The sequence below is a fragment of the Pygocentrus nattereri genome, chromosome 10 (assembly GCF_015220715.1).
Source record: "Pygocentrus nattereri isolate fPygNat1 chromosome 10, fPygNat1.pri, whole genome shotgun sequence".
NCBI classification, from domain to species: domain Eukaryota; kingdom Metazoa; phylum Chordata; class Actinopteri; order Characiformes; family Serrasalmidae; genus Pygocentrus; species Pygocentrus nattereri.
The window spans coordinates 37495224-37520091 of NC_051220.1; the positions used below are offsets into that span (position 1 = coordinate 37495224).

At 39.1% G+C, this 24868-nt stretch overlaps 1 protein-coding gene across 15 annotated transcripts in view; it reads right to left on the reverse strand.

The window, feature by feature from the left end:
- nrxn3a (neurexin 3a) overlaps positions 1–24868 on the reverse strand; it is a 483992-nt gene that overhangs the window by 359288 nt on the left and 99836 nt on the right. For all 15 annotated transcript variants that reach the window (XR_005130817.1, XR_005130816.1, XR_005130818.1 and 12 more), the window contains exon 6: positions 3190–3491. Coding sequence is in view for 12 of the 15 variants with exons in the window: in XM_037542000.1 (XP_037397897.1) it covers positions 3190–3491 (302 nt within the window). In the remaining 3 variants the exon portion in view is untranslated. The remainder of the gene's footprint in view (positions 1–3189; positions 3492–24868) is intronic.

Genomic DNA, 24868 nt, shown 5'->3' on the forward strand with positions numbered 1-24868 from the left:
GAATGCTTGTTCTATCGTTTCGTTTTTGCTCTCTCGTTTCTTTGTGGAAAGCTTCTGCCAGTTTCGTCGACAGTATTCGGCAAACGGAGAAATAAAATGTAAAGGATCTAAACCGTATAAAGAAAATATCACATCTCAAGGTCTTCTGAAGAGAGGAGGAAGTTCAGAAAAAAAAGGAGATGAAGCCGAGGGGAGAAAACGACACCAGGAGGGGAGGAATAAATAAAGTGAATAAACACCTCAAACGCTGACCCCATTTTTTGGTTGATAGTTGATAGTGACGTTCAGAATGAAATTTAAAGAAAAAAAGGAAGAGGGGCCAGGGGAGCACACGGCAAACCCAAAAAAAGGACAATAAGAATGATATCTACCAGACAATGTAGTTTGTTTACCATAGCGTGTCCAATGCCTGAATGCTTTGCGGAAAGGGGGGGAAGAAAGGAAATTAAATAGTGAACAAAAGGGTTGTTAAGAAAATGAAATAACCCAAAATGAAACAATGATGAATAATCCGGGTGTTAGTACATTAGTTCATGTCACGGTTAGTAAAACAATGAGCCATTCCATGAGTGGTTAGTTTTGATCCAACAAGATGTGCTTTCCTTTGAGAAGCAAAGTATGAAAGAGAGACTGAGAGAGGAAGAAAAGACCCTAATTCAGGGGGATTTCCTTGGCTTAACTCCTACTCCCATGATACTGCACAGGGAGTTTATGTGTGTTGTGTGTATAAAACAAAGTGCATACTTACTTGCAAAGGCCTCATAAATGACAAATCTATCAATAATCAATAATCCTCTTAATGCTACTCTGCTGAGGAGGTCCGGTCCTTACAGTCACAACCTAATCTTTAGTTTACCTAATCAATTCTCTGTTGAAAAGGGGCTATTAGAAAGCATTAGGATTCAAATGTAATGTTTTTTTGCTTTCTAATTTGAACTGGCACAATGGTTTCTGAATAGAGACCACTAGTTTCTTGTAGAAGCCCTTATATCCCATTAGGAAACCATCAAATGCATTTAGAATCAGCCATTGGTCACCTTTTAGACCACTTGGACCCTTTACGTTGTGATATGAACCCATCAAAAAGGCCAAGACACATTACGAAGTCACCAGAAACCAACAGAAACACAATGGTATCTATGTCATTTTTCAGCAGGATTAAATTAAATCCATTGTGTCCAAAGTCAGGAACTGTGCTTTTCTGACTATTTTTGTCACCAACACATTAATAATGTTCCTAAACTAAGAAATACATTGCTCTGTTTCACTGCATTTATTTTAATTTGTATTTATTTTACTGTTATATAACATTTTCACTGGAATAAACACAATTACTGGTTTTCTTGGCTGCTTAAGGCTTTTGCACAGTATTGTATTTTTTCATTTCAGTGTCTCCAATGACACCGTATCTCCACAAATACCCGTAAACGTGCAATATCACGCCAGCCTCGTTTTAGCAGCTCATTCTCAAGGTGAACAGCTAGGCATTTCTAGCTGCTGTGTTCTCAGGAAAAAAGCATCTTCAGCCGCACTCTAATCTTACTTATCATTGATCTACATACGTTTTCTTCATTTAAATTGACCTGTTAGACAGTCTGAAAAAGCTAAAATGGCGGCAGTGCTTGTGGAAATGTGCCAAACTAAATGGATGGATGTTCAGTGGTCCCCATTCACACAAACCCAAGGAAAAGCACCACCCTATTACACTCCTAAGGGGCAAGACCAACCTAAATATTTACATAGTTTAAAATGCAGTGCACTGAGTGATTTAACAGTTGGACAGAAATTGGCTGTGGGTAAATGGAACGGTTGAGCTTGGCTGGAGCGTCTCCCTGCCACCCTGATAAGAGGCACTACTCGCCCGAGTGAGGAGAATATCTATAGCAGAGAGAAAGAGAGGAAGAGAGGGAAGAAGAGAGAGAGAGAGAGAGAGAGAGAGAGGCAGCCTCTTGAAGCCATCACGCTGCTGATGGCCTCTGACAGAGGTTGCTGCTTAAGGAGGTTCAACAAGAGGTAAAAAGTGAGGACCTTGGGCAAGAGAACTTCAGAAAAAAGTGAAAAGGCAAAAATGAAATTAGAAATTGGAAAACGTAACAAGGGACGACATTAACTCAATGCAGAGTGAGTATCTTACAGAAAGACATACAGTGCCTGGTGGACATTTTTAATGACACCGAGCTTTTTAACATGTTTATATTGAGCATATTTTTATTTTTGGTTTGCAATCACTTAAAGCAGGTTTGCTCTAAGGAAAACAAAAATCAATCAAATACTAACATGTGGGTACCACTTTAGAAGAAGACTACCCTTATAAAGGTTTTATAAATGGTTTAAAATTTATTTATTAAATGGTTATTAATTAGGCCGTAAACACCTTAAAATGCACCAATAAGCATTTATAACGCACAAATTGAAAGGGCAACAGTGATCTGTTATTTGCCTTATAGTGAACCCACATTTATTTATATACACACTTAAAAATGATGGTTCTTCAGTCCTTTAGTAAAGAAAATATTTCTGTTTTTATACAGAACCAAGAATACTCAAAGGACCCTTTGATTGAAGGGATCTTTGCATCGTGAAAGAGTTCTTCAGGCTAATGGACAATGTGCTGTATATGGCTCTGTATAGAACCTTTTTTGAAAAGGGTTCTATATATCACCAAAAAGGGTTCTTCTATTGTTACGATGTCAGGCTTATCATAGTAGAAGAACCCTTTTGGTGCTATATAGAACCCTTTTCAAAAAGGCTCTATTCTCCATCAATCTGAAGAACCAGTTCATGATGCAAAGAACCCTTTAATCATGCAAAGGGTTCCTTGAGGGTTCATGGTTCCATAAAGAACCATTTTCGGTATTAAAGAAACCTTAAAGAACCATCTTTGTAAGTGTGTAGCCAAACCGAAATTCTCAGCCCCCCCACCCCCATTTAATAATGTGGTATAACTGTTTACTAATGATCTTTAAGGTGTATGACCTAATCAATAACCATTAATAAACTCATTTTAAACCATTTATAAACAGCTTATAAGGGTAGTCTTATTCTAAAGTGGTACCAACACGTGATGTTGTTTTCCTTAAAAGGTGTCCCATAGTTATAGCAGACACTGTAGAAGCCTATATTTTATGTATTAGTGTATTTTTAACTGGAGCAGTTTCATGGACCTCAGCCCAGTCTCTTTAGCATTACCTGTCTAAGGTTGCGTGTGACTTTGACATCATGCCAGGCGTTGTCATTGAATTTGCCATTGACTGGCTCCACAATGGCCTCAAACGCTCCAGAGCCCAGGTTGATGACCAGGGACACGGCTCCGTCCTTCAGAGCTAGGTTGACGTAGTCCGCAGACTTGCCCGTGTGCAGAATGAGCCCGTTGCGCTGCCAGGTCTTGAAGGAGAGCGTGATCTCATCACTGCTGCTCTGGATGGGGTTCTGGGACAGGTCATAGCAGAAGTATTCTGAGCCCCGGAAAGTGGCCACATTCTCCTCGCGTGCTGTAAGGAAACAAACAGACCAGATTGCGTTAGAACTGCCCCCAAACATCACCCTCTGAAAAGGAGACAAAAAAGGAACTCAGCCTCTGGAAATGCTATTTGTGGAGCAATTAATTCTTAATGACTCAGCTTTGTTTGAAAGGCAGTGGAGCGAGAATCAGTGAGATCAGATTGAGGCTAGACCGTGTGGGGAAGAGAAAAAAGCCAGAAGTCTGGAACACTTATCAGTAAAATCATCTTCAATTAGATCCTTCTCTTTAAAACTAAAAATGCTGGACTCCAGTGGATACCTGCACAGCCACACAGCTCCACCTATTAACAAAAGCAGAGGCTTCTCTCCAAAACACCAGCCCTGCATAGTCAATCACAATCCAGCCCAACTTGCACCTAGTTACCTACTCTGCACTCTGTGTTCAGTACTGACTGAACACACAGCAAACCACAGGGGAGATACCAAAACAAGCCTTCTGCGATATTTATAAGTGTATTTGTAAATGAAAAATGTGGAAGGAAGCGTTCTAGAACAACAATCCTCCACGTTTACACCACATGAGTCAGCAATTAAAATCTGACAAAGTATTTAACCCACTGATTACCGGACTTTGAGGAAAGATGAGGCCTGTGTCCAGTTCTTGCACATTGTCAGCTGATTAGCTAACATTACATTCTATTTATACAGTGCATCCGGAAAGTATTCACAGCGCTTCACTTTTTCCACATTTTGTTATGTTACAGCCTTATTCCAAATTGAATTAAATTAATCTTTTTCCTCTAAATTCTACACAAAATACCCCATTGTGACCATGTGAAAAACGTTTTCTCGAGAGTTTTGAAAATTTATTAAAATTAAAAAACAAAGAAATCATATTTACATAAGTATTCACAGCCTTTGCTTAATACTTTGTAGAACCACCTTTGGCAGCAACTACAGCCTCAAGTCTTTTTGAATATGATGCCACAAGCTTGGCACACCTATCTTTAGGCAGTTTTGCCCATTCTTCTTTGCAGTACCTCTGAAGCTCCATCAGGTTGGATGGGAGACGTCTGTGCACAGCCATTTTCAGATCTCTCCAGAGATGTTCAATCGGATTCAAGTCTGGGCTCTGGCTGGGCCACTCCAGGACATTCACAGAGTGGTCCTGAAGCCACTGCTTTGAGATCTTGGCTGTGTGCTTCGGATCGTTGTCCTGCTGAAAAATGAACCGTCGCCCCAGTCTGAGGTCAAGAGCGCTCTGGAGCAGGTTTTTATCCAGGATGTCTCTGTACATTGCGGCATTCATCTTTCCCTCTATCCTGACTAGTCTGCCAGTTCCTGCTGCTGAGAAACATCCCCATAGCATGATGCTGCCACCACCATGCTTGACTGTAGGGATGGTATTGGCCTCGTGATGAGCAGTGCCTGGTTTCCTCCAAACATGACGCCTGGCATTCACACCAAAGAGTTCAATCTTTGTCTCATCAGACCAGAGAATTTTGTTTCTCATGGTCTGAGAGTCCTTCAGGTGCCTTTTTGCAAATTCCAGACGGGCTGCCTTGTGCCTTTTACTAAGGAGTGGCTTTCGCCTGGCCACTCTGCCATACAGGCCTGATTGGTGGATTGCTGCAGAGATGGTTGTCCTTCTGCAAGGTTCTCCTCTCTCCACGGAGGAACGCTGGAGCTCTGACAGAGTGATCATTGGGTTCTTGGTCACCTCCCTGACCAAGGCCCTTCTCCCCCGATCGCTCAATTTAGACGGCCGGCCAGCTCTAGGAAGAGTCCTGGTGGTTCCGAACTTCTTCCATTTACGAATGATGGAGGCCACTGTGCTCATTGGGACCTTCAACGCAGCAGTAATTTTTCTGTATCCTTCCCCAGATTTGTGCCTCGAGACAATTTTGTCTCGGAGGTCTACAGACAATTCCTTTGACTTCATGCTTGGTGTTTGCGCTCTGACATGCAGTCAACTGTGGGACCTTATATAGACAGGTGTGTGCCTTTCCAAATCATGTCCAATCAACCACAGGTGGACTCCATTTAAGCTGTAGAAACATCTCAAGGATGATCAGTGGAAACAGGATGCACCTGAGCTCAATTTTGAGCTTCATGGCAAAGGCTGTGAATACTTATGTAAATATGATTTCTTTGTTTTTTAATTTTAATACATTTTCAAAACTCTCGAGAAAACTTTTTTCACATGGTCACAATGGGGTATTTTGTGTAGAATTTTGAGGAAAAAGATTAATATAATTAAATTTGGAATAAGGCTGTAACAAAACAAAATGTGGAAAAAGTGAAGCGCTGTGAATACTTTCCGGATGCACTGTATGTCTTTAGAGAAAGAGCATAGAGTAACTAACAAGTACTTTCGTGTCAATTAGCAATACAAATGTATAGACAAAATACAGGCTACATGAAGGCTGCTGCTACTGTTTTTATGTATGCAACACAATATTGTCCATTTAATATGTATGATAGTCATACAGCAAGACTGAAGCACTACTGCTACTTCACTGATATGCTGTTGATGTGCTACTGATAATCTGTTAAGAGTTTATTAATCTACAAAGGAGCACTCCAAATAAAGTCTTACCACTATCCCCACCCTAATACGAAGGACACGTCTAATAATACATAGAGAATAGTGGCTGGAGTGCAAACTCTATTTAAATAAGTTACATTCAAATGAAGGTTGTTAAGTAAATAAACAAATTTTTCAAGTGATTAAACAGCGTATATTTTAGAACTTTTAATTGAGGCGGGCTGCATTAAACAGAAGTTCATGCGGTGCTTTGCATTTAAAAGCCACTGCACTAACTCTTATGTCAATAAGTTTGTTTCCAGTCCCTCTTATCCTCAGTCCATTAATCACCAGACTGGGTCAGTGTGGACAAGTTAAAACACCCCCATCAACAGACCGCTCCAACAGACTCTCACTCTATCAGGCTGCTGAAATGGAGCCCAAGCAGCAATGGCAGAATTGATGTATTAGTGCTTCACCTGATCCACTTTGAGGGAAATATATTCCCTTCTTAAATACTGCTGAAATGCATCCAACAACATGCTCTACCTAACTAATCAGCAGCGTGTGGTTTAATGGACATGCCTAAGAGTCCATACACATTTTGCCTGGTTTGCCTGGCATGGAGACTGCACAATGGCTCTTGGGCTGAGGGGCTGATTCCCTCATCATTGCTGGTGCTGGTGCCCAGCTGTGATGCACTTTGCATAGTAATGCAGCATGGCCAGCTGTGGAGCGGATCAGCATCATAAAGGGTTCCACTGCATCTCTAGTACTTTTTGTCTGGCGTAGAGCCTCCAAATAGCTTCAATGGCAGCCAAACTAAGCTCAACTCAACAAAAATAAAAGGTGCCAAAAAGTCTCAATTAAACTTTCAATGGAGAGTTCTTTAAAGAACTGAGTTCTTTAAAGAACCGTTTTTTGTGTGAATAAGATGTTTGAGTGTGAAGAAGCTGTTGAAAGTTTAAAGAATCTTCACGTAACGTAAAGTTTTGAAACCAGTAAAGCGATTCTCCTGCCACAAGCCAAGCCAAGAACCATTTATTAACGTTTATTTCTTGAGTTTACGGTCCCTTTACATCATGTTGAGGAGCTTTAAGAATCTTACAGTGGCTCTGCTATGCCATTGCACCAAAAAACTACTAAACTCTACATGAATTCCAAAGCCGCCGTGCACTTCTGGTCATTCAACGTCCATTGATTCAGTTTCTGTGAACGTCAAGGTGAAATTATCACATAAGCAACCACGAGTTACAGCAATTTAGAGAGAATGAAGCACGTCTGGTAGGGGAGGGATGGGTGTGATCCACGTGTCAAAAGAGTTTTGCTCCACTGCTCCGTGTGCAAATTCCACACCACTAACGTTCTTGCCGAATCCAGTCATTTTTGGCTAGCGTGCACAACAATACAAAGAGCCTCATGTTGAGGCAGTGGAGATTATGGGATTAGGCCAAACTGTGTCACACAGCTCCCAGAAAACAGATCCTTCAGCATTGACAGCGCCGGAGAGGACAATCATACATCATAACTGCACAATCCTTAAAATCCATCTGATATAAAACAAACAGACACATAGGATTACAAAGTGTTCGGTAACTAAATCATCCAAGCAAGGTTTCACATCGTTTTCTAAAAGGGTACAACCTCAGCCTCGTGTTCACCTGGTTTTCAAAGGGCTTTTTCTCATTAGTTAAGGGGGACTTCCACCAATTTTATTAAGTTCCTGCATAACTCGATTGTTGATCTCAGAAAAACCAGGCGAAGTGATACGTACAATGCAAATGTAGTCATTTTATTTGCTACACAAAGCCACCAGTGAACCTGCATGTGTCTTTCTGACTTTGTTTAGTTGAAATTCCTATTTCAGAACTACTGTAAGATAATGTGTCCGGCATCAGACAACATGTTTATAATGATTTCATGGAACAGCTTCCAGTGAGGAGGCTTATAGTGGCATTAAATGTCTCAGACGTCACCTATCACCATCATAATTCGCATTTATATCAAGTACTAACAGATTTATTTGTTACGTTTGCTAAGAATGTGTTTTAACGAAAATAAATGTATTTTTTAGCAGGTTCTATGGGCACAATTGTGTTCCAGGGGACACAAAATGCCTGCATGCAACTATTTAACGCACCACTTATGACCTATTTCCAGATTCCCTAAAGTGCAAATTGCAGTGGCATTGCATTTGTTGCAAGTGTTTGCATTCCCTCACAAATATTTCCTGTTCTGTTGCAATTATTTTGCACTTCCTCACAAGTTTTGAAATCCATGCCAAATTCAATGCATTTGCAAGGGAGCGCAAAGTCACTGCATGGAAAGTTATTTCGATGGAACACGTCATTACTTTTTTAATACCACGTCCACTAAGGAGCTCTACTTTAACTGCCCTGACTTCAGACTTAGATCATTCATCAGAACTTTTAATTTTCTTAAATATTTTCTTAACGTTCGAATAGCCTCACCATCAAAGCTGTGAAAGGTCTGACTGTCACATATAAAGTAATAAAGGAATCTTATGTCCCCAGAGGTTAAATAGCTCATTTGTCCCAAACAAAGCCTGCTATAATATATTATGCATTTAAAATGAAGTGTTATCTGTACTTGTACAATGTCTGAGGTAAGGCATGTAATAAGCTACCAAACTACAGAGTTGGAGAGACGACGCAACTTTCTAGCTAGTTAGTTAGCTTCAGCAGCCTCTAAATATAGAACTGTGAATACTCTAAGAACCCTTGTCATGATTAAAGGGTTCTTTGCATGATGAACGTGATATTCAGATTGACGGAGAATGTGCTGTAGATGGTTCTACATAAAGCCTTATTGAAAAAAGTTCTATATAGCACCAAAAAGGGATCTTCTATTGCTATGATGTCAAGCTTATAACAACAGAAGAACCCTTTTGGGTTCTATACAGAACCATCTACAGCACACTCACTCACATTCTCCATCAATCTGAAGAACACATTCATCATGCAAAGAACTCTTTAATCATGCAAAGGGTTCTTTGAGTGCTCATGGTTCTATATTGAACAATTTTCTTTACTAAAGAACCCTTGAAGAACCATTTTTTAAGAGTGTAATAAATAAAGGTTTTATTAAGAGACAATTTAAGAGCCTTTTTGTTCAGAACTTTCTTATAAACATTTCCATGCTGCTTATTTTTTATTTTTATTTCTTAAGCTTCCATCAATCCGACCCATGATTGATGTGATGAGTGTGTACCTTGCCTTGCAAGTATTATATGTGTTCAGCTTTTTCAGCAACACGCTGACCTGCACGAATACTCAAAAGGCTTCACTAAAACCAATAAAGGGCCAGAGAGACCGGACTAGCCTTGAGGAGGGCTCTTCTGAGAGAACACGGCGTCTCCGGAAACACCTTATCCCACCACCACCTTATCTCCAGCCCCCCCCCGGCATGCGGAGGCTCACTAACCTCTTCACATGGATCCAGTGTCCCTGTGAGTCTCCCTGGACACAGTGCTGATCAATTATTAATTAAAGCGAGTGTTGTTTTTACTAAAGACACTGTCATGCTTTACCACCAGCTGCTACCACCGTCATTAATCCAGTGCCACTTAATACTTAATGAGTCCTTGCCCAAGCTGAAGGGACCAGTGAGATATTACAGAGACAGAACAGTACAGGACAGTAGCTGTGTGTGTGTGTGTGTGTGTGTGTGTGTGTGTGTGTGTGTGTGTGTGTGTGTGTGTGTGTGTGTGTGTGTATTTAGCTGTCTTGGGGACTAAACATCCCAAGAGTTAGGGAAAACATGACATGAGTTTTTAATTTTTAGCTAAAACAAGGCTAGGCTGTTTCAGCTACTTCGCATGAACCCAACAGCTTTAATAACAAGACAATTAGCTCTGTTAATACAGTCGACATGGTCAGCATTTTCAGCTATCCAATCATTTTTTTATACAATAATCTGTCTGCTCCTATTATAATGTATCCAGTAGTACATAAGTTAAAGCCCTTCTACTCATTTTCATGATTTTCCTCTATTGTCTATAGTTTTTGTGATGTTTTTACTCTGAATTGGCAGAAAAAGACTGCTGTTGGTCTTTTCTGTTGAGAGACTGTTGAAATGACTTTTTCTGCCATTTTTTAGTCCTCTTTGAGTTGGTGGGACGAAATTAGGTGTAGATGACATCAGATCTGCCAAAGCACACATCAGAGTTAGCAGTACGTATATGTCAGCTACTCGTGTTCCTCTCCCTCACATAAAGAGGCTGATCTCCTGTTCTGAGTCCCAGACAAAACTCCCAGCGAGAGGGTTAAAAGGGTTAGTTATGAAGGTTTATTACACCACTGTTTGTAGCATAGCTAGACGCTGCTTCCTACTTGTGTTAGCCACCTGCTGCAGGGTCCTGTAAGTGATTAACTTCATTTACGAAAGCTTGACAGCTAGTGGCTCACCTTAACTGTAGGAATAAAATGATTCGCTGCGCCCCTAACATCAAGGCTCACTAGGTTTCCTCGCAATTGTACTTTACAAGGCACTTGAGAAATTTCTACACCGTATCTCCAAATATGACCGTGCTGACTCATAACGGGAGCTTGTATGGCTGCTGTTTCAGAAGCGAAGTCCTGAAGCATTCGGTCGGTAAGTTTTCACACAAAGCTGATGTGGATTAAATGATGCTTCCAATGTTTCCAACCTGTTCGATCAAACATACAACAGACCACATACACAAGCACAGCTGATTAACCAATACATTTAAAAAAAACACATTCTGATCTATTTGGATTGAGCAGAGATGCAAAACGTCCAACTGCTGTAGCACAACCTTAAAAAAAGATGGTTCTTCAAGGGTTCTTTAATAAAGAAAATGTTTCAGTATAAATGTTCTTTGGATTCAAGGAGAATGTGCTGTACATGGATATATAGAGCCCTTTTTATATAGCACCCAAAAGGGTTCTTCTATTGTAACAAGCTTGACATCATCACGATAGAAGAACCCTTTTCAAAAAGGTTCTACGCAGAACCGTTTATTATACATTTTCCATCGATTTGAAGAACGTTTTATTATATATAGGGTTATTTGAGAGTTCACGGTTTTATGTAGAACCATTTTCTTTAGTAAAGAACCCTTCAGGAACCATCTTTTAAGAGTGCAGGAGAAGTAGAATGAAGAATTAAGCAGATTTAGGCAGATTTGACTGACGCTGTACTTTTCTTTTCACTTGAGATTCCATGTTTGGTGAATCCCTCTCCTGTGAGCGTGAAGTAGGCTTTGAAAATGACATATTGACTAGGGAAAAAATAAAATGTTTATTAGTTTGTATTAATATTTGATTTCCACATGTGCAAATCTAATTCCTGACATCAAGAATTTTATATTTTCTAGCTGAAATTTGATTTTCACATGGGTAAATTGAATTCCTGAGATCAAGACAAATAGAAAACAAAAGCTGAAACAGCTTAAGATGGTAATTCAAATTTAAACAGGTTAATTCATGTTTTATAGTAATAAAATATCAATGGTTACACTTCCATTTATGCTAGTAAAATTATTAATTTAATTATAATTTATTTGAAAAGAGCTTGACTTTTTCTTCTTCTTCTTCTTATTATTATTACTTTATTTAATTTAAATTTTAAATGGGTGGGACACAAACATGCAAGGCTGAACCACACTGATTGGTGGTGTTGCGGGTCAATTACGTTACCTGGGAGATGCCACTGTCAATCATTTTGCATCGGACACACCCACATAGTTATCAATAGGCAGCAGCTCAGAATGTTTAGAGCATTTATTTGTTACTATCCACTATTAAATTGCATCATTTTTCCAAATATCTTTCTGAATATAACACTAATAAATGCTTCTTTTGTGGCATTTCTTTACTATTAAAACAAAACCTGAAACATTTGAAAACATGTTGACCAGAGCTTTAATGTACACAGCTAAATCTAGCTAAGTCCAGCATTCCTTCAAATTAAATGACCACTGCCTGTAGACAACTGGCGTTTCTATAAGGACCAAGGACATGGACTGTATGTTAATTGCTGCATTCTAACTTTTTTTGAGCTCTCAACCATCTCGCATAAAGCAGTGTGGGAAAAAGAGGCCCACAACAGCGGCACTCTTCCCCAAAGCTTAGTCTCAGCCCAGCACCTTATTCAAAACAACCCTTATCTGTAGAGATTTTTAATGAAAACCCTCAGGGGGCCAAAGGGCTTTAATCTGCTCCGTAATGTGGAAATGGACAGAGACGAGTCGCCACCATTCTCGGTCACATGCAAGATAGCAGAATGTGCTGAATTATGAAATCTTAATGAAAACATCATTATTAGTCAGAATGGACACCAGGGACAAAGATTCTTATCTAACCGTAATTGTAATGGTCTTCCAGTGAGGTTTCCCTGCTCAAACACACACACACACACACACACACACACACTTCCTGTGCTTTGTGAACGCATGGAAGGTGCCAGAGGTATTAGAGCAGATGAGAAGTACTGTAGTTATGGCTACCATAAATTTTAGCTTTAGGACGGAGGCCATTACAGGACAAGAGCCCTCAGTCTGTCATTCAGATATGGGAGAGCACAAGCAACATTTTGATCAATTGCACTTTCAGCCCTCTTGGAATAAAATGGACAGTAGCCAAAAAGAGCTCTCTGGGCAGATTTTTAACCCATATTTGAACCATTAATGTGTTACGACACAAACATGCACAAAGGCATGTCGCAATAAAGACGTGGTTTCAAATGGAGAGCATAAACAGCAGCAGTAATAAAAGTCTCAGTGGGAAATTTAAAGACAAATAATCAATGCACATCATGAGCTCAGCTGAGGTGATGGGCTCAGGTGAGGATGATATGAGGTGAATTTCATGGCGAATGAATAAAACTCAAAGGTGCAATTACTGGTGTAAATGCTTTACATCCTCAGTGGTGTTTTAAAAGAGGACTCTATCTATCTATCTGGCTGGCTGTCTGGCTGTCTGTTAATCTCTCTAAGGTTGCTATCTATCTATCTATCTATCTATCTATCTATCTATCTATCTATCTGTCTGTCTGTCTGTCTGTCTGTCTGTCTGTCTGTCTGTCTGTCTGTTAATCTCTCTAAAGTTGCTATCTATCTATCTATCTATCTATCTATCTATCTATCTGTCTGTCTGTCTGTCTGTCTGTCTGTCTGTCTGTCTGTCTGTCTGTTAATCTCTCTAAAGTTGCTATCTATCTATCTATCTATCTATCTATCTATCTATCTATCTATCTATCTATCTATCTATCTATCTATCTGTCTGTCTGTTAATCTCTCTAAAGTTGCTATCTATCTATCTATCTATCTATCTATCTATCTATCTAAAGTTGCTATCTATCTATCTATCTATCTATCTATCTATCTATCTATCTAAAGTTGCTATCTATCTATCTATCTATCTATCTATCTATCTATCTATCTATCTATCTATTAATCTCTCTAAAGTTGCTATCTATCTATCTATCTATCTATCTATCTATCTATCTATCTATCTATCTATCTATCTAAAGTTGCTATCTATCTATCTATCTATCTATCTATCTCTCTAAAGTTGCTATCTATCTATCTATCTACACATACACGTATCGCTACTTTGCAGGAGAGAAAAAAATCTACATTACTTTCAGTTTAAGTCAATGGAACCAGATGTCTTTTCTTCATTTTGGGTCATTTGTTTTGGTCTCTTCTTCATGAAATTTACACACAATGTAAAGAGCAACAGCCATTTTCAAATATATACATATGGATAAAGTACTATTTTACTAATTAGATATGTGGCATGTATAGTTTACAGTATGAAGATTAAATTAATCAATTATAATATTGTTAGACAGCTGGCACACAAAAAATTGCAAATCTTTAAGTTGTCATTTTGTAGGTCAGCTGCTTGTACACACAAAAAACTCTCATATGGTTCATAAATGAAATAATAAGGTTCAAAAGCCACAAGTAATCACATCATTTTTCACACGTGAAAACTCATTTTGAAGTGAAGTGTGTAAAAACCACACGGGTGCTTACACATTTGGACTTTTTTTGTAAGGGTGAAGATATTCAAATAGTGCGCTTTCAAAATTTGGATATTTGAAAAGCAAAACCTGTTAAAATGTCAATCCCTGGCGATGAGTGTGCCTCTGTATGTCTTTGAACATCATTCTCCTTTAAAACACCATGAAAGACAGGAGCTGAGCCTGAGACACAAAGCCACTCGTTTAGAGTGCTGAGAAATGAAGCCAGTCCTGCCAATGGAGTGTGCAATCAGAGCTAATCAGTGAACATCATCCTCTCTCTCTCTCTCCCTCTCTCTCTCTCTCCCTCTCTCTCTGTGTTTCGGGGGCTAATCCATTGCAGAAGGCCCACAGGGAGCCTCCAGACAGCGTGGCCTGAACATCCGTCATGCAGCAGTGATGGGATGGATCGATAGAGACAATGAGAGAGAGAGTGACCGTCTCCTTCCATCCTGACCCAGAGTGGCCCCTACGCTCCGACTGTAAGACCAATGACTCAACACACACCAGCTCCTAACATATGACCAAAACACACACACACACACACTCACATCCAAAAATCCAAGTTCATACAAACACATGCAGTTTTGGTTTTATATAATATCAGGAAATGGGATCATAGATGTATCATATGTATTGTATATAAATATAGTACCTATACAAAAGCCATAAGAAGCCATATCTAAGCATAACCCAAATCTTAAACTAGTGAGCACAGACTAGTGAAACAAATTTTCTCTGTCGGTCACAAATCGTTTTATAAATTAACACACATTAAATCAAGTATGAACATTCATGCACATGGCAGCTGATGTGCTGAATATTATATACACTAATCTAACAGATCATTTCTTAAGAGCATAGAGAAAATGCTCAGCTACACACCGAACAAGCAGAAAAGCTGCTTCTGTAACAATATAAAACCCTGCAGTCAGACATAATATTGATAAAATGTTATTTAGCAGTGTTCTGGAGAAAGAAAGCAAGAAAAGCTTCAATGTTGATTATTATTGCAGTTTGATCTGTTTAAAAATGTAGCAGATCAAAACAAATTCATCGGATATTATTACATTAAGCAGTGGTTTTAGGTAAGAATAGGGACTAATGATAGATATTACTGTAAGCATCTAAAAGCCCCTGAAATGCATGCATCATGCTAAGTGTCACTGATGTCATTAATTCCTCGATTTACTAAGATGGATTTGGAGGCCTGTCCACTGACCCCTCATTGACAGGCACCTATTTGCTGATTGAAGGCAAAGCGGATTTTGTGCCTGCGAGTGTGTGTGTGTGTGTGTGTGTGTGTGTGTGTCTGTCTTTGCTTTTGTACATTTTGAAGACAAAATGTCCTGACTTTGTAGACAAAACAGAGAAACATAGGGCTACCCTAGAGGACCACCAAAAAACAAAAGCTCCATGACTGATTTTTTAAAACTGAAATGAGAAAACTTTTGGTTTTTTCTTTTTGGTTACTGATTTTAAGGTTAGGGTTAGGATTTAGGTTAGACTTTCTTATTGTATACTTGTTTGTGTACATATTGAAAATACACATATGCAACATATCACATACAGGTAACCTACAAGTACATAATATAAATGGGACACATACATACAGAAGTGTCTATGTGTATACGCACACACACACACACACACACACATATACATATATATATATATATATATATATATATATATATATATATATATTGCTCTGCTGTCGGAACAAAACCTTGTATCTCCATTTTTCGCCGTTTTCCAGTTTTTGGATAGTTTGAAAATACCTTTTGTCCTTTAGATTGTGTCAAACTTTCATGGTGAATGGGCCAAAAGAAAAGGCCCAAAATTGCTTAGAAATATGTCTGGTTCCATTGACACATTGACACACACACACACACACACACACACACACACACAGGTTCTCATATATTACTAACACATGTATGACCTCAAGTGTCTGAAAACAAGCCCGTGCGTTTGTATGTTATCTTTGCAGCCAGTGACTGTGTCTCAGAGAGCACTTTATGGAGGAGAGGCCTGCCGCAATCCTTGTTCAGCTTGAATGATTTGCTCCACCCTTCTGCAGCATTTAGCTGCTACTATTAGCTTTCTCTCTGTCTGCATCTGTGTCTGCTTCTCTCTCTTTTCACCAGTCTATTCCTCAGTGTTAACTTGGAGAGTAACACAGCCAGTAAAATGAAAACTACAGGTCATGATTTCAAATTTCACAATCAAATTCAGAGAGACATACACAAGAGACTAAACAGGCCCTCGCACACAAATCTCATACCTGAGATGTTACAATCACATACTAAAGAATGTGATGCATTTTCCACACAAATAAAATATGCAGACCTCTGAAGTTGTGGTGTCTTTCTGTAGTTGACATAATGACCATAGTTAAAATCTTTGGATATAAGCACATCTCAATAGGAAAAATGAATTGTGTCTGTTTAGCCAAACAAAAAGGTTCCAACGCCAATATGGTTACGGTTAAAGTTCCTCCATTAAGAGAGCAGAGTCAGCAGGATGTGCATCAGCAGTCACTGGGTTGGTTATATGTGCATATTGCTGGTGTCGGAAGAAAACCTCATATCTCCATTTTTGTTGTTTTTCAGTTTTCGGTGTACTTTGGTGAAAATACCTCTTGCCCTTTACATTGAGTGTAAATTTCATGAAGCATGGACCAAAAGAAAATGCCCAAAATGACTTGCTCTCACCTCAATCTAGCATGTCATGGTACATTCTGTTTCACGCAAATTATCCAAACAATTAAAATGAATTAAAAAAACAGCAACATACAACCCCAATTCCAAAACAGTTGGGATGCTATGTAAAATAAAGGTATTAAAAACAGAATGCAATGTTCTGCAAATCTCATAGACCCATATTTTATTCACAGTAGAACACAGAACACATATCAGATGTTGAAAGTGAGACATTTCACCAATTCATGAAAAGCATTAACTCATTTAGAACTTGATAGCAGCAAAGAACCTGAGAACATTGTGGTAGGGCAACAAAAGGCTGGAAAAGTAAGTGGTACTAATAAAGAAACAGCTGGAGGAGCAACTCTCATGACTGACCACATGCTCACCAATCTGCTAAAAATTGTGGAACAATTTCAGAAAAATGTCCCTCAGTGTAACATTGCAAAGATCTAATGTACATAATATCATCAAAAGATTCAGAGAATCTGGAGAAAGCCCTGTACACAAGGGACAAGGCTGAATAGGATGTTCGTAATCTTTGGGCACAGGCGGCACTGCATTGAAAACAGGCATGATTCTGTACTGGAAATCACTGCATGGACTCAGGATCACTTCCAGAAATCATTGCCTGTGAACACAGTTCGCTGTGCAATCCACAAATGCAAGTTAAAACTGTATCATGCAAAGAAGAAGCCATATGTCAACATGATCCAGAAACGCTGCCGTCTTCTCTGGGCCACAACAGGACTGAGGCAAAATGGAAGACTGTTCTGTGGTCAGATGAATCAAAATTTGCAATTCTTTTTGGAAACCATGGATGCCATGTCCTGTGGACTGAAGAGGAGAGGGACCATCCAGCTTGTTATCAGTGCACAGTCAAAAGCCTGCATCTCTGATGGTATGGGGTTGCATTAGTGCCTATGGTATGGGCAGTTTATACATCTGGGAAGGCTAAACCAAATACTTCATCCATCACAACAGTATGGCTTCGCAGAAGAAGAGTCCAGGTGCTGAACTGGCCAGCCTGCAGTCCAGATCTTTCACCAATAGAAAACATTTGGTACATCATGAAACAAAAAATCCAGCAATGAAGACCTAGAACTGTTGAGCAGCTAGAATCCTACATCAGACAAGAATGGGACAACATTCCTCTCCCAAAACTCCAGAAATCAGTCTCCTCACTTTCCGTTTAACAACTTTGTTGCTAAAAGAAGAGGGGATGTTACTCAATGGTAGACGCAGCCCTGCCCTACTTTTTAAGATGCATTACTGCCATCAAATTTGAAATGCGTTAATGTTTTTCATGAAATTATATCTTACTTTCAACATCTGATACGTGTTCCGTGTTCTACTGTGAATCAAATATGGGTCTATGAGTTTTGCAAATTATTACATTCTGTTTTATTTACATTTATTTACATTTTACACAACGTCCCAACTGGAATTGGTGTTGTAGTATTTAGCATGACGTCAATGTATACATCACCCATACACTGCTAAAAATTTCAGCACCCCCAGCTTAATACACTTTCCCATGTCCCTGCCCCAGGTGTTACTGGATACTCTGAATTATGTGGTCATTAAATAACCAAAATATGAATAATGCTACATCCTGCACATTGAAGTGACAAAGAAAGTGTACTATTAAATTTCAACACTGTTATATCAAAACAGTAGCCACAGTCTAAATCTGCCAAAGCAACTTAACTACCATATTTAGCAAATCTTAGCAGTTTGTGTGGATTTTTTAGCTGAGGATGTCAGTCTTATGTTGCCAAATCAGTGTGGAGCACAGTGTACATGTAACAATATTTGTATTTGGACTGCTCATCAAGCTTGTATTTTAGAGTATTTAAAGGAAAAATGCTCAAAACATTTCAGCAATTTTCAAAATGTCATTCATTTTTCTCATAGTGAAAACCAGCTTAGACCCGGAGCTCCTAATATGGGCATGACTACAGAATGACAACACGACTTCCGAGATCTATTACAGCTACACAATTAGTGAGAAAGGTAAATACTATATGCATTTTGTTTTTCATTGCCTAATATGTAAATGATTTCTAGTCTTTTTTGTGCTTATTCTGCTGAATATAGTTTATAAATGTCTGACAGAAAAGAAAATAGTTATGAAATATGGTAGGTAAATGTGGCAGAATACAGAGCAGTGTACTGTGTACTGTGTGTGTGTTGTGCCAGGTTTGGACTAGTGTGGGTGTAAGAGCAGCAGGGAGATTTGGACACGTACCAGATGAGAGAAGACAGGAATTCCAACTCAAACCATCTGCTGGTCTTTTTCAAATAAACAACACAAACATATACACACCCTACACCCCGTAATCCTGCTTCACCTTAAGGCTGCTCTTTAAAGTCCCAGGGAAAACTGTGAAATATTAAACATATTTATATGATAATACAATTGAAACTTACATGAAACGTCCAGAAAAGTTTAAATGAAAAATAGATAAGGGAAAAATAGAAATATGGAAACAACAGAACAATAAAACACGGCTTGGGAAATGTTTACCAGACCCATCTGAGAACTGTCAGGGTGTGGCTCTAATATCCTAATGAGTGCCTATGATTGACAGCCATTAGTCCAAATCTCCCAGCCTGCAACACAACTGAACTAGAACTAAATGCAGCAGCACCAGCAAAGAGAGATGAGTGAAACTGGCTGTACACATAGTTATATATAAACAAGTGTCTCCAAAACAATGACTTTACATGAGGGTGCAAAAGCGTTCCTTACTTTCAATGCAAGTTAGAGTAAAAAGATTGTGTTCGAGGCAGTTTTGGAGCATTTCTATTAGTCCAACCATCATTAAATTTTCAAATATGTGGTTGCTGAGCTTGAATTATGCAGAAAATGAAAAAAAAAATGGAGAGATTCTGTTTTTTGATAGAGATGATAGCCTATATAGGCCATGCTGCAGACAATATCTAACTTTTATATGGCGACATCTTAAAGAAGGTGGGATTCTTATTCACTTCAATGCTAGATGTGCATCCAGGGAATGCTGGATCAAGTAAATGGTCCAGATGGATGACAGACAACAGGCACACAAAGGAGCTAGCTTAACAATTCAGTTATGCTTTCTATAGTTTTTGCTTGGTTGTTAGCCTTTGCTTCTCCACCTCAAACACAAACAGACTGTGAGGGAACAATGTTTTGTTACAGCTGTGTGGGCAGAACAATCCACATTAGCCTTGGGATGGGTAAAGATACTGCTGACATATACGTGACCGAAGATTTGGATCAGTTTACGTCGAAAGAGGAAAATAATGGCAAAATACACCGGCCACTTAGTGGACATGGGAAAGTTATTCACAAGACATACTTTGTATATGTATATTACGCATCTATAAGTGTGAGATTAAGATAGAAAACACAATTTAAGGGCTTTAAGAGGGATGAAACATCTAGAATTGGTCCATTTTAATTTCTAATGCACGAACAGTTCATTTATTTTTACATGAGCTGATCTTTAACAATCTGATGATGAAAATAACACGATCCAGCCGCAGACACACATTCTACATTTGAATGCTGTTTATGTGTTCATTTAGCTTGTGCATACTCAGATACACAGAACCTGCAAGCGTAATATTTAACCCCTTAATTCCCAGACCTATTACATCCAAAGGCTTATTATTCAGTAAAGACATGAAAAACAATGCAAACTGGAAGAGTCTTTAAGTGAGGAAAGCTGGGACCCAGTGGTGGCTCCTGGGCATTAGATGAGTTAGGCATTAAGATTAATAACTGGATATCAAGCCTGCAGATTAAAATATTTATTATGATCAATAACTAAATAATAAGCCTGCAATGTAACACTATTTGGGAGAAATAAAGAAAAAAGGCCAATTTACAGATTTAACGCCTGAGAGTTATTCCAATTTGAACTGTTCAGAAATTCAGCAGCATACTAATCCAAGTTCAACCGACTGCAAAGCCTTTGCTCATACATCTAAAGGATGAGATGAGCGAAGATAAACCAGCAGAAAATGCACATTGTTAAAAGGGCATGTTCTATCAAGCCATCTTTTAGAGAGGACCGTGTTATCGCGTCTGTGCCACCACTGGCTCCTGATAGACTTTCTGTGCAGCAAATGAGAAAGTGCATAAGCTACGTGTGGATCACCTCTCGAAACGGTGAGGATTGCTCTAGCTCCCACACCTCTTCCCTGCAAACTGGTATTCCATTTTTAAAAAAAGCTGCAGGTTTTAAGCTTTGCTTTCACCATCCACAGAAAGCAATTTCATACCCAGCTAATTTAAATTTGCCAGCTCTTTTTGATCTGTGCCATTAGCTGTATTTCATTAATTCTCTCATATTTTCAATTACAGGTATGACTGCGGTAAGGAGCTCTGGGACACAGAGGCCATCTGAAGGAGAAAATACAACCATTACTGCCTTGGCAGTCCAGCAGTGGCAAATGTATTTCAAACGAAATCTAATTCAAAGTGTATAAAGTCGTAGTCGGGAGCGAGCGTTTGTGTTCTTATCCGTCTCACTTTGCGAAGAAATAGGCTTAGACGAAGTGAGTGCAGAAGATGTAAATCTATTTGATATGTATATTTGCTGTATACAAAGTATACATACATATATATGTGTGTGTGTGTTTGTATGTATATATATATATATATATATATATATATATATATATATATATATATATATATATATACACACACACACACACACACACGCACATATTCACATATATATATATATATATATATATATATATATATATATATATATATGTGAATATGTGCGTGTGTGTGTGTGTGTGTGTGTGTGTGTATGAAACTTATTTTTTGCCGTATTGCATAAAACCAGTTACCCTTAACATTCTGTTCATAATGAACAAAAGGTCCAAGTTACTAAGCCAATTTCTTCTTTTTAATGTATGTAAATTCAAGCACAGTTTAATATTTATTTTGTAGAGACAGAAGCTTTATTATCTGGTATTCTCATATTATGGTGCTGATAAAAGCTACAGCCATCCTTAAAGACGCAGCTGTTGCTAAATTGATCGATTACCCTCAAACCGTTTTTTTTTTTCCCCAACATGTCAAAACTGCTCTGTTAACCACAGAAAGGTTATGGCTGCAATTAGATTGGCAACTGCACACTCAGAAAAAGCCATCTTGAAAAGTGAGGAGCAAATTATCATTAGACCAAATCCAAATTTTTTCCAGATCAGTTATTCTTCTCATCTTTTTGCAAATGTCACATCGCTCACTTCGTCCAGTGTTACTGTGACATTTCCCTCTGCGCTGGCAGGTGTGGCTCTCGCTGTTATTATTCGGTGCAGAAGCACATGGCACTTGATGTAATTCTCAAACAGAAAAGAAAGAAGTGAAAGACTAGACTGAGCTCAGCATCAGAGGAGAAAGATGTTCAGCCTGTCCGAACAAAGCGAAAAGAATCCTTTCAGGGCTAGGCAGTGGTAAAGGAAGCCAGAACGTATTTCACAATAAGGGGGTAGAGAGAGAGAGAGAGAGAGAGAGAGAGAGAGAGAGAGAGAGAGAGAGAGAGAGAGACATTCCTCCATGGAGCAGAACCCTGATAGCCATCAGCAATTTCTGCAGACACTAGACTCCTCATTTGTTAGCGGCTGTGACCGATGCGGAACCCGGATGTGGATGAATTTAACATCACGCCTCACCACAGCCAAACTCAGCTCACTGGAACTGTGTGGAAACTGAGAACCGCCATTTTGATTTGTATAAGCATACAGTGCTGTAGATAGAACTGCTGCATCACTGCTGTTGCATTAAAAAAAAAAACAAACAAACAAAAAAAACCACTAGGACTATTTTACTGTATTCAGGCTTAAAACAAAACACTTTCATACAATTAAACATATCAGCTTCTGATTTGTATGAGCACAGTGCTACAGATGTAACCGCTGCATCCCTAATTTATGACACACTAGAACTATTTTACATAAAGGCCTAAAACAGATACAGATACAGATACAAGGGCCTTTATATGAGATTTTCTTGCCTCTTATTATTTTTATTATCTACTTGGAGCATGCATGTGCACCACAAACAGTCTGACTGGCTTATTCAGAAAACAGTCAGAAACATTACTTTACAACCTCATTGTGAGTGGATGGAGCTAAACTGCTGTGGGCTGAATAAGAGGATTTATATAAATGTGACGTCTATGTAGTGAAGGTGGACATGGAGATGGTTGGGGTGAAAGTAGAGGAGGCAGTGGATGGGGCGAGATGGAGGCAGATGATCCGCTGTGGCGACCCCTAAAGGGAGCAGCCGAAAGAAGAAGAAGATTATAAATGTGACGTCACTAAAACAATCAATTGAAAATAGCTGTTTTCACAGTTTAGTTTCCCTATAAGGACTGTATGGATGGAGGGACGTTAACATTACTTTTTAATACTTTATCAATATCTACACATTACATCAGCTCATTTAAAGGAAGTTTGTTTTTATAATTAAATAACTGCAACATCGTTTTTGTATGTTACACATCACATTATATACACATTATACACACTAAATCAGTCTAGTGCAGTGCCGTCCTTTGAGGTGCACAGCAGAAGTGGAGTATATGCACTACACATATATTTATATTGTAGGTTTATATTTAAAATCAGGTGCAAACGCACCACATGTACGTACGTACAACTGACCCATACTAAACCACAATCTAGTGGTGTGGCGTCGTCTCTTAAAGGACTTCTAATGCCGAGGTGTGCATCAGTATATACAGTACACATATACGTCTGTTCCTGAGCCCAGAGGAACAGCACTCGCTGAAGCATGTCTGCAAGTCCCAGGAGCATTTCATTTACTCCCAACATAATACCGTGTTATTGGCCATTATCTCTGCTGTCAGCCTCTATGTTGATATTTAATGAAGGGGCATCTATGTCTGGATGCCATTTTTCAGCTCCCTGGCGTTGCCGTGGAGACGCACCGGCGGAGGGCAGCGGGGCCTGGCCCATCATTTTCCACTTGAACCAGATAAGACAGGCATTTAGTGCCAGAGCCCACATTCAATATTTATTTTGTAGCCCCCTTCATTTGCATCTCACATATTTCAAATGTTACACCCTGAGAGAGGGAGGGAGAAAAAAAAATGGCTTTGTGAAAAGACGACTGTTTAAAGCGTGAAATGGAGACCGGAGTCCAGTGGACAAGGTCAGACGTGGAGCTATTCGAGGCATAACTGCCCAGTGTTATTGTAGACTGTTTAGGAATGCATTGGATTTTCATGGAGCATGGGAAGCAGAATTACATGTAGGTTTGTTTGTATGACATCTAGAAAATATTAGAGTGGAGTTTTAAACAATATCTGCTTATTTAACAACCACTTTTATTTCATTAAACATGATAGTCCAATGCAACTGACACGAAACTACAACGCATGCATGTAATGGGGCTACACATATATATATATATATGAGGAAAATACTGTCATTGTGATTATATTGCTGCATACTGTGATATAAATGCAATATACCTTGCAATATATATCACAAGATCAAAAGACTGGTCTGCCTTATTTGATCTGAGAGTGCCCTCAGTGTCGTCTAGCTGCTTAATGATTTCTGGGAATACTGAAATACATGTCTGTAATTTTCAGTTCATTTTTTATAGAATCATGCCTGTATTTAAACTCGGCAAATATTACAGTATTCCTGTTTCATTGTTTAGTTCTGGATGGAAACAAAATGGTTAAATTCTTCAAATGCTGAGTGGAAAACTGGCCAGTCAGGCATTGTTTTTCTTGTCAAGACCCCCCTGGACCCTCACAGAGCAGGTACTATTTTGATGGTGCATCATTCTCAGCACTGCAGTAACACTGATGTGGTGGTGGTGTGTTAGTGTGTGTTGTGCTGGTACAAGTGGATCAGACACAGCAGTACTGCTGGGGTTTTTAAATACTGTGTCCACTCACTGTCCACTCTATTAGACACTCCTACTTTGTCAGTTCACCTTGTAGGTGTAAAGTCAGAGACGACAGCTCATCTGCTGCTGCACAGTTTGTGTCGGTCATCCTCTAGTCCTTCATCAGTGGTCACAGGACATTGCCCACAGGACGCTGTTGGCTGGATATTTTTGGTTGGTGGCCTATTCTCAGTCCATCTCAGACACTGAGATGTTTAAAAACTC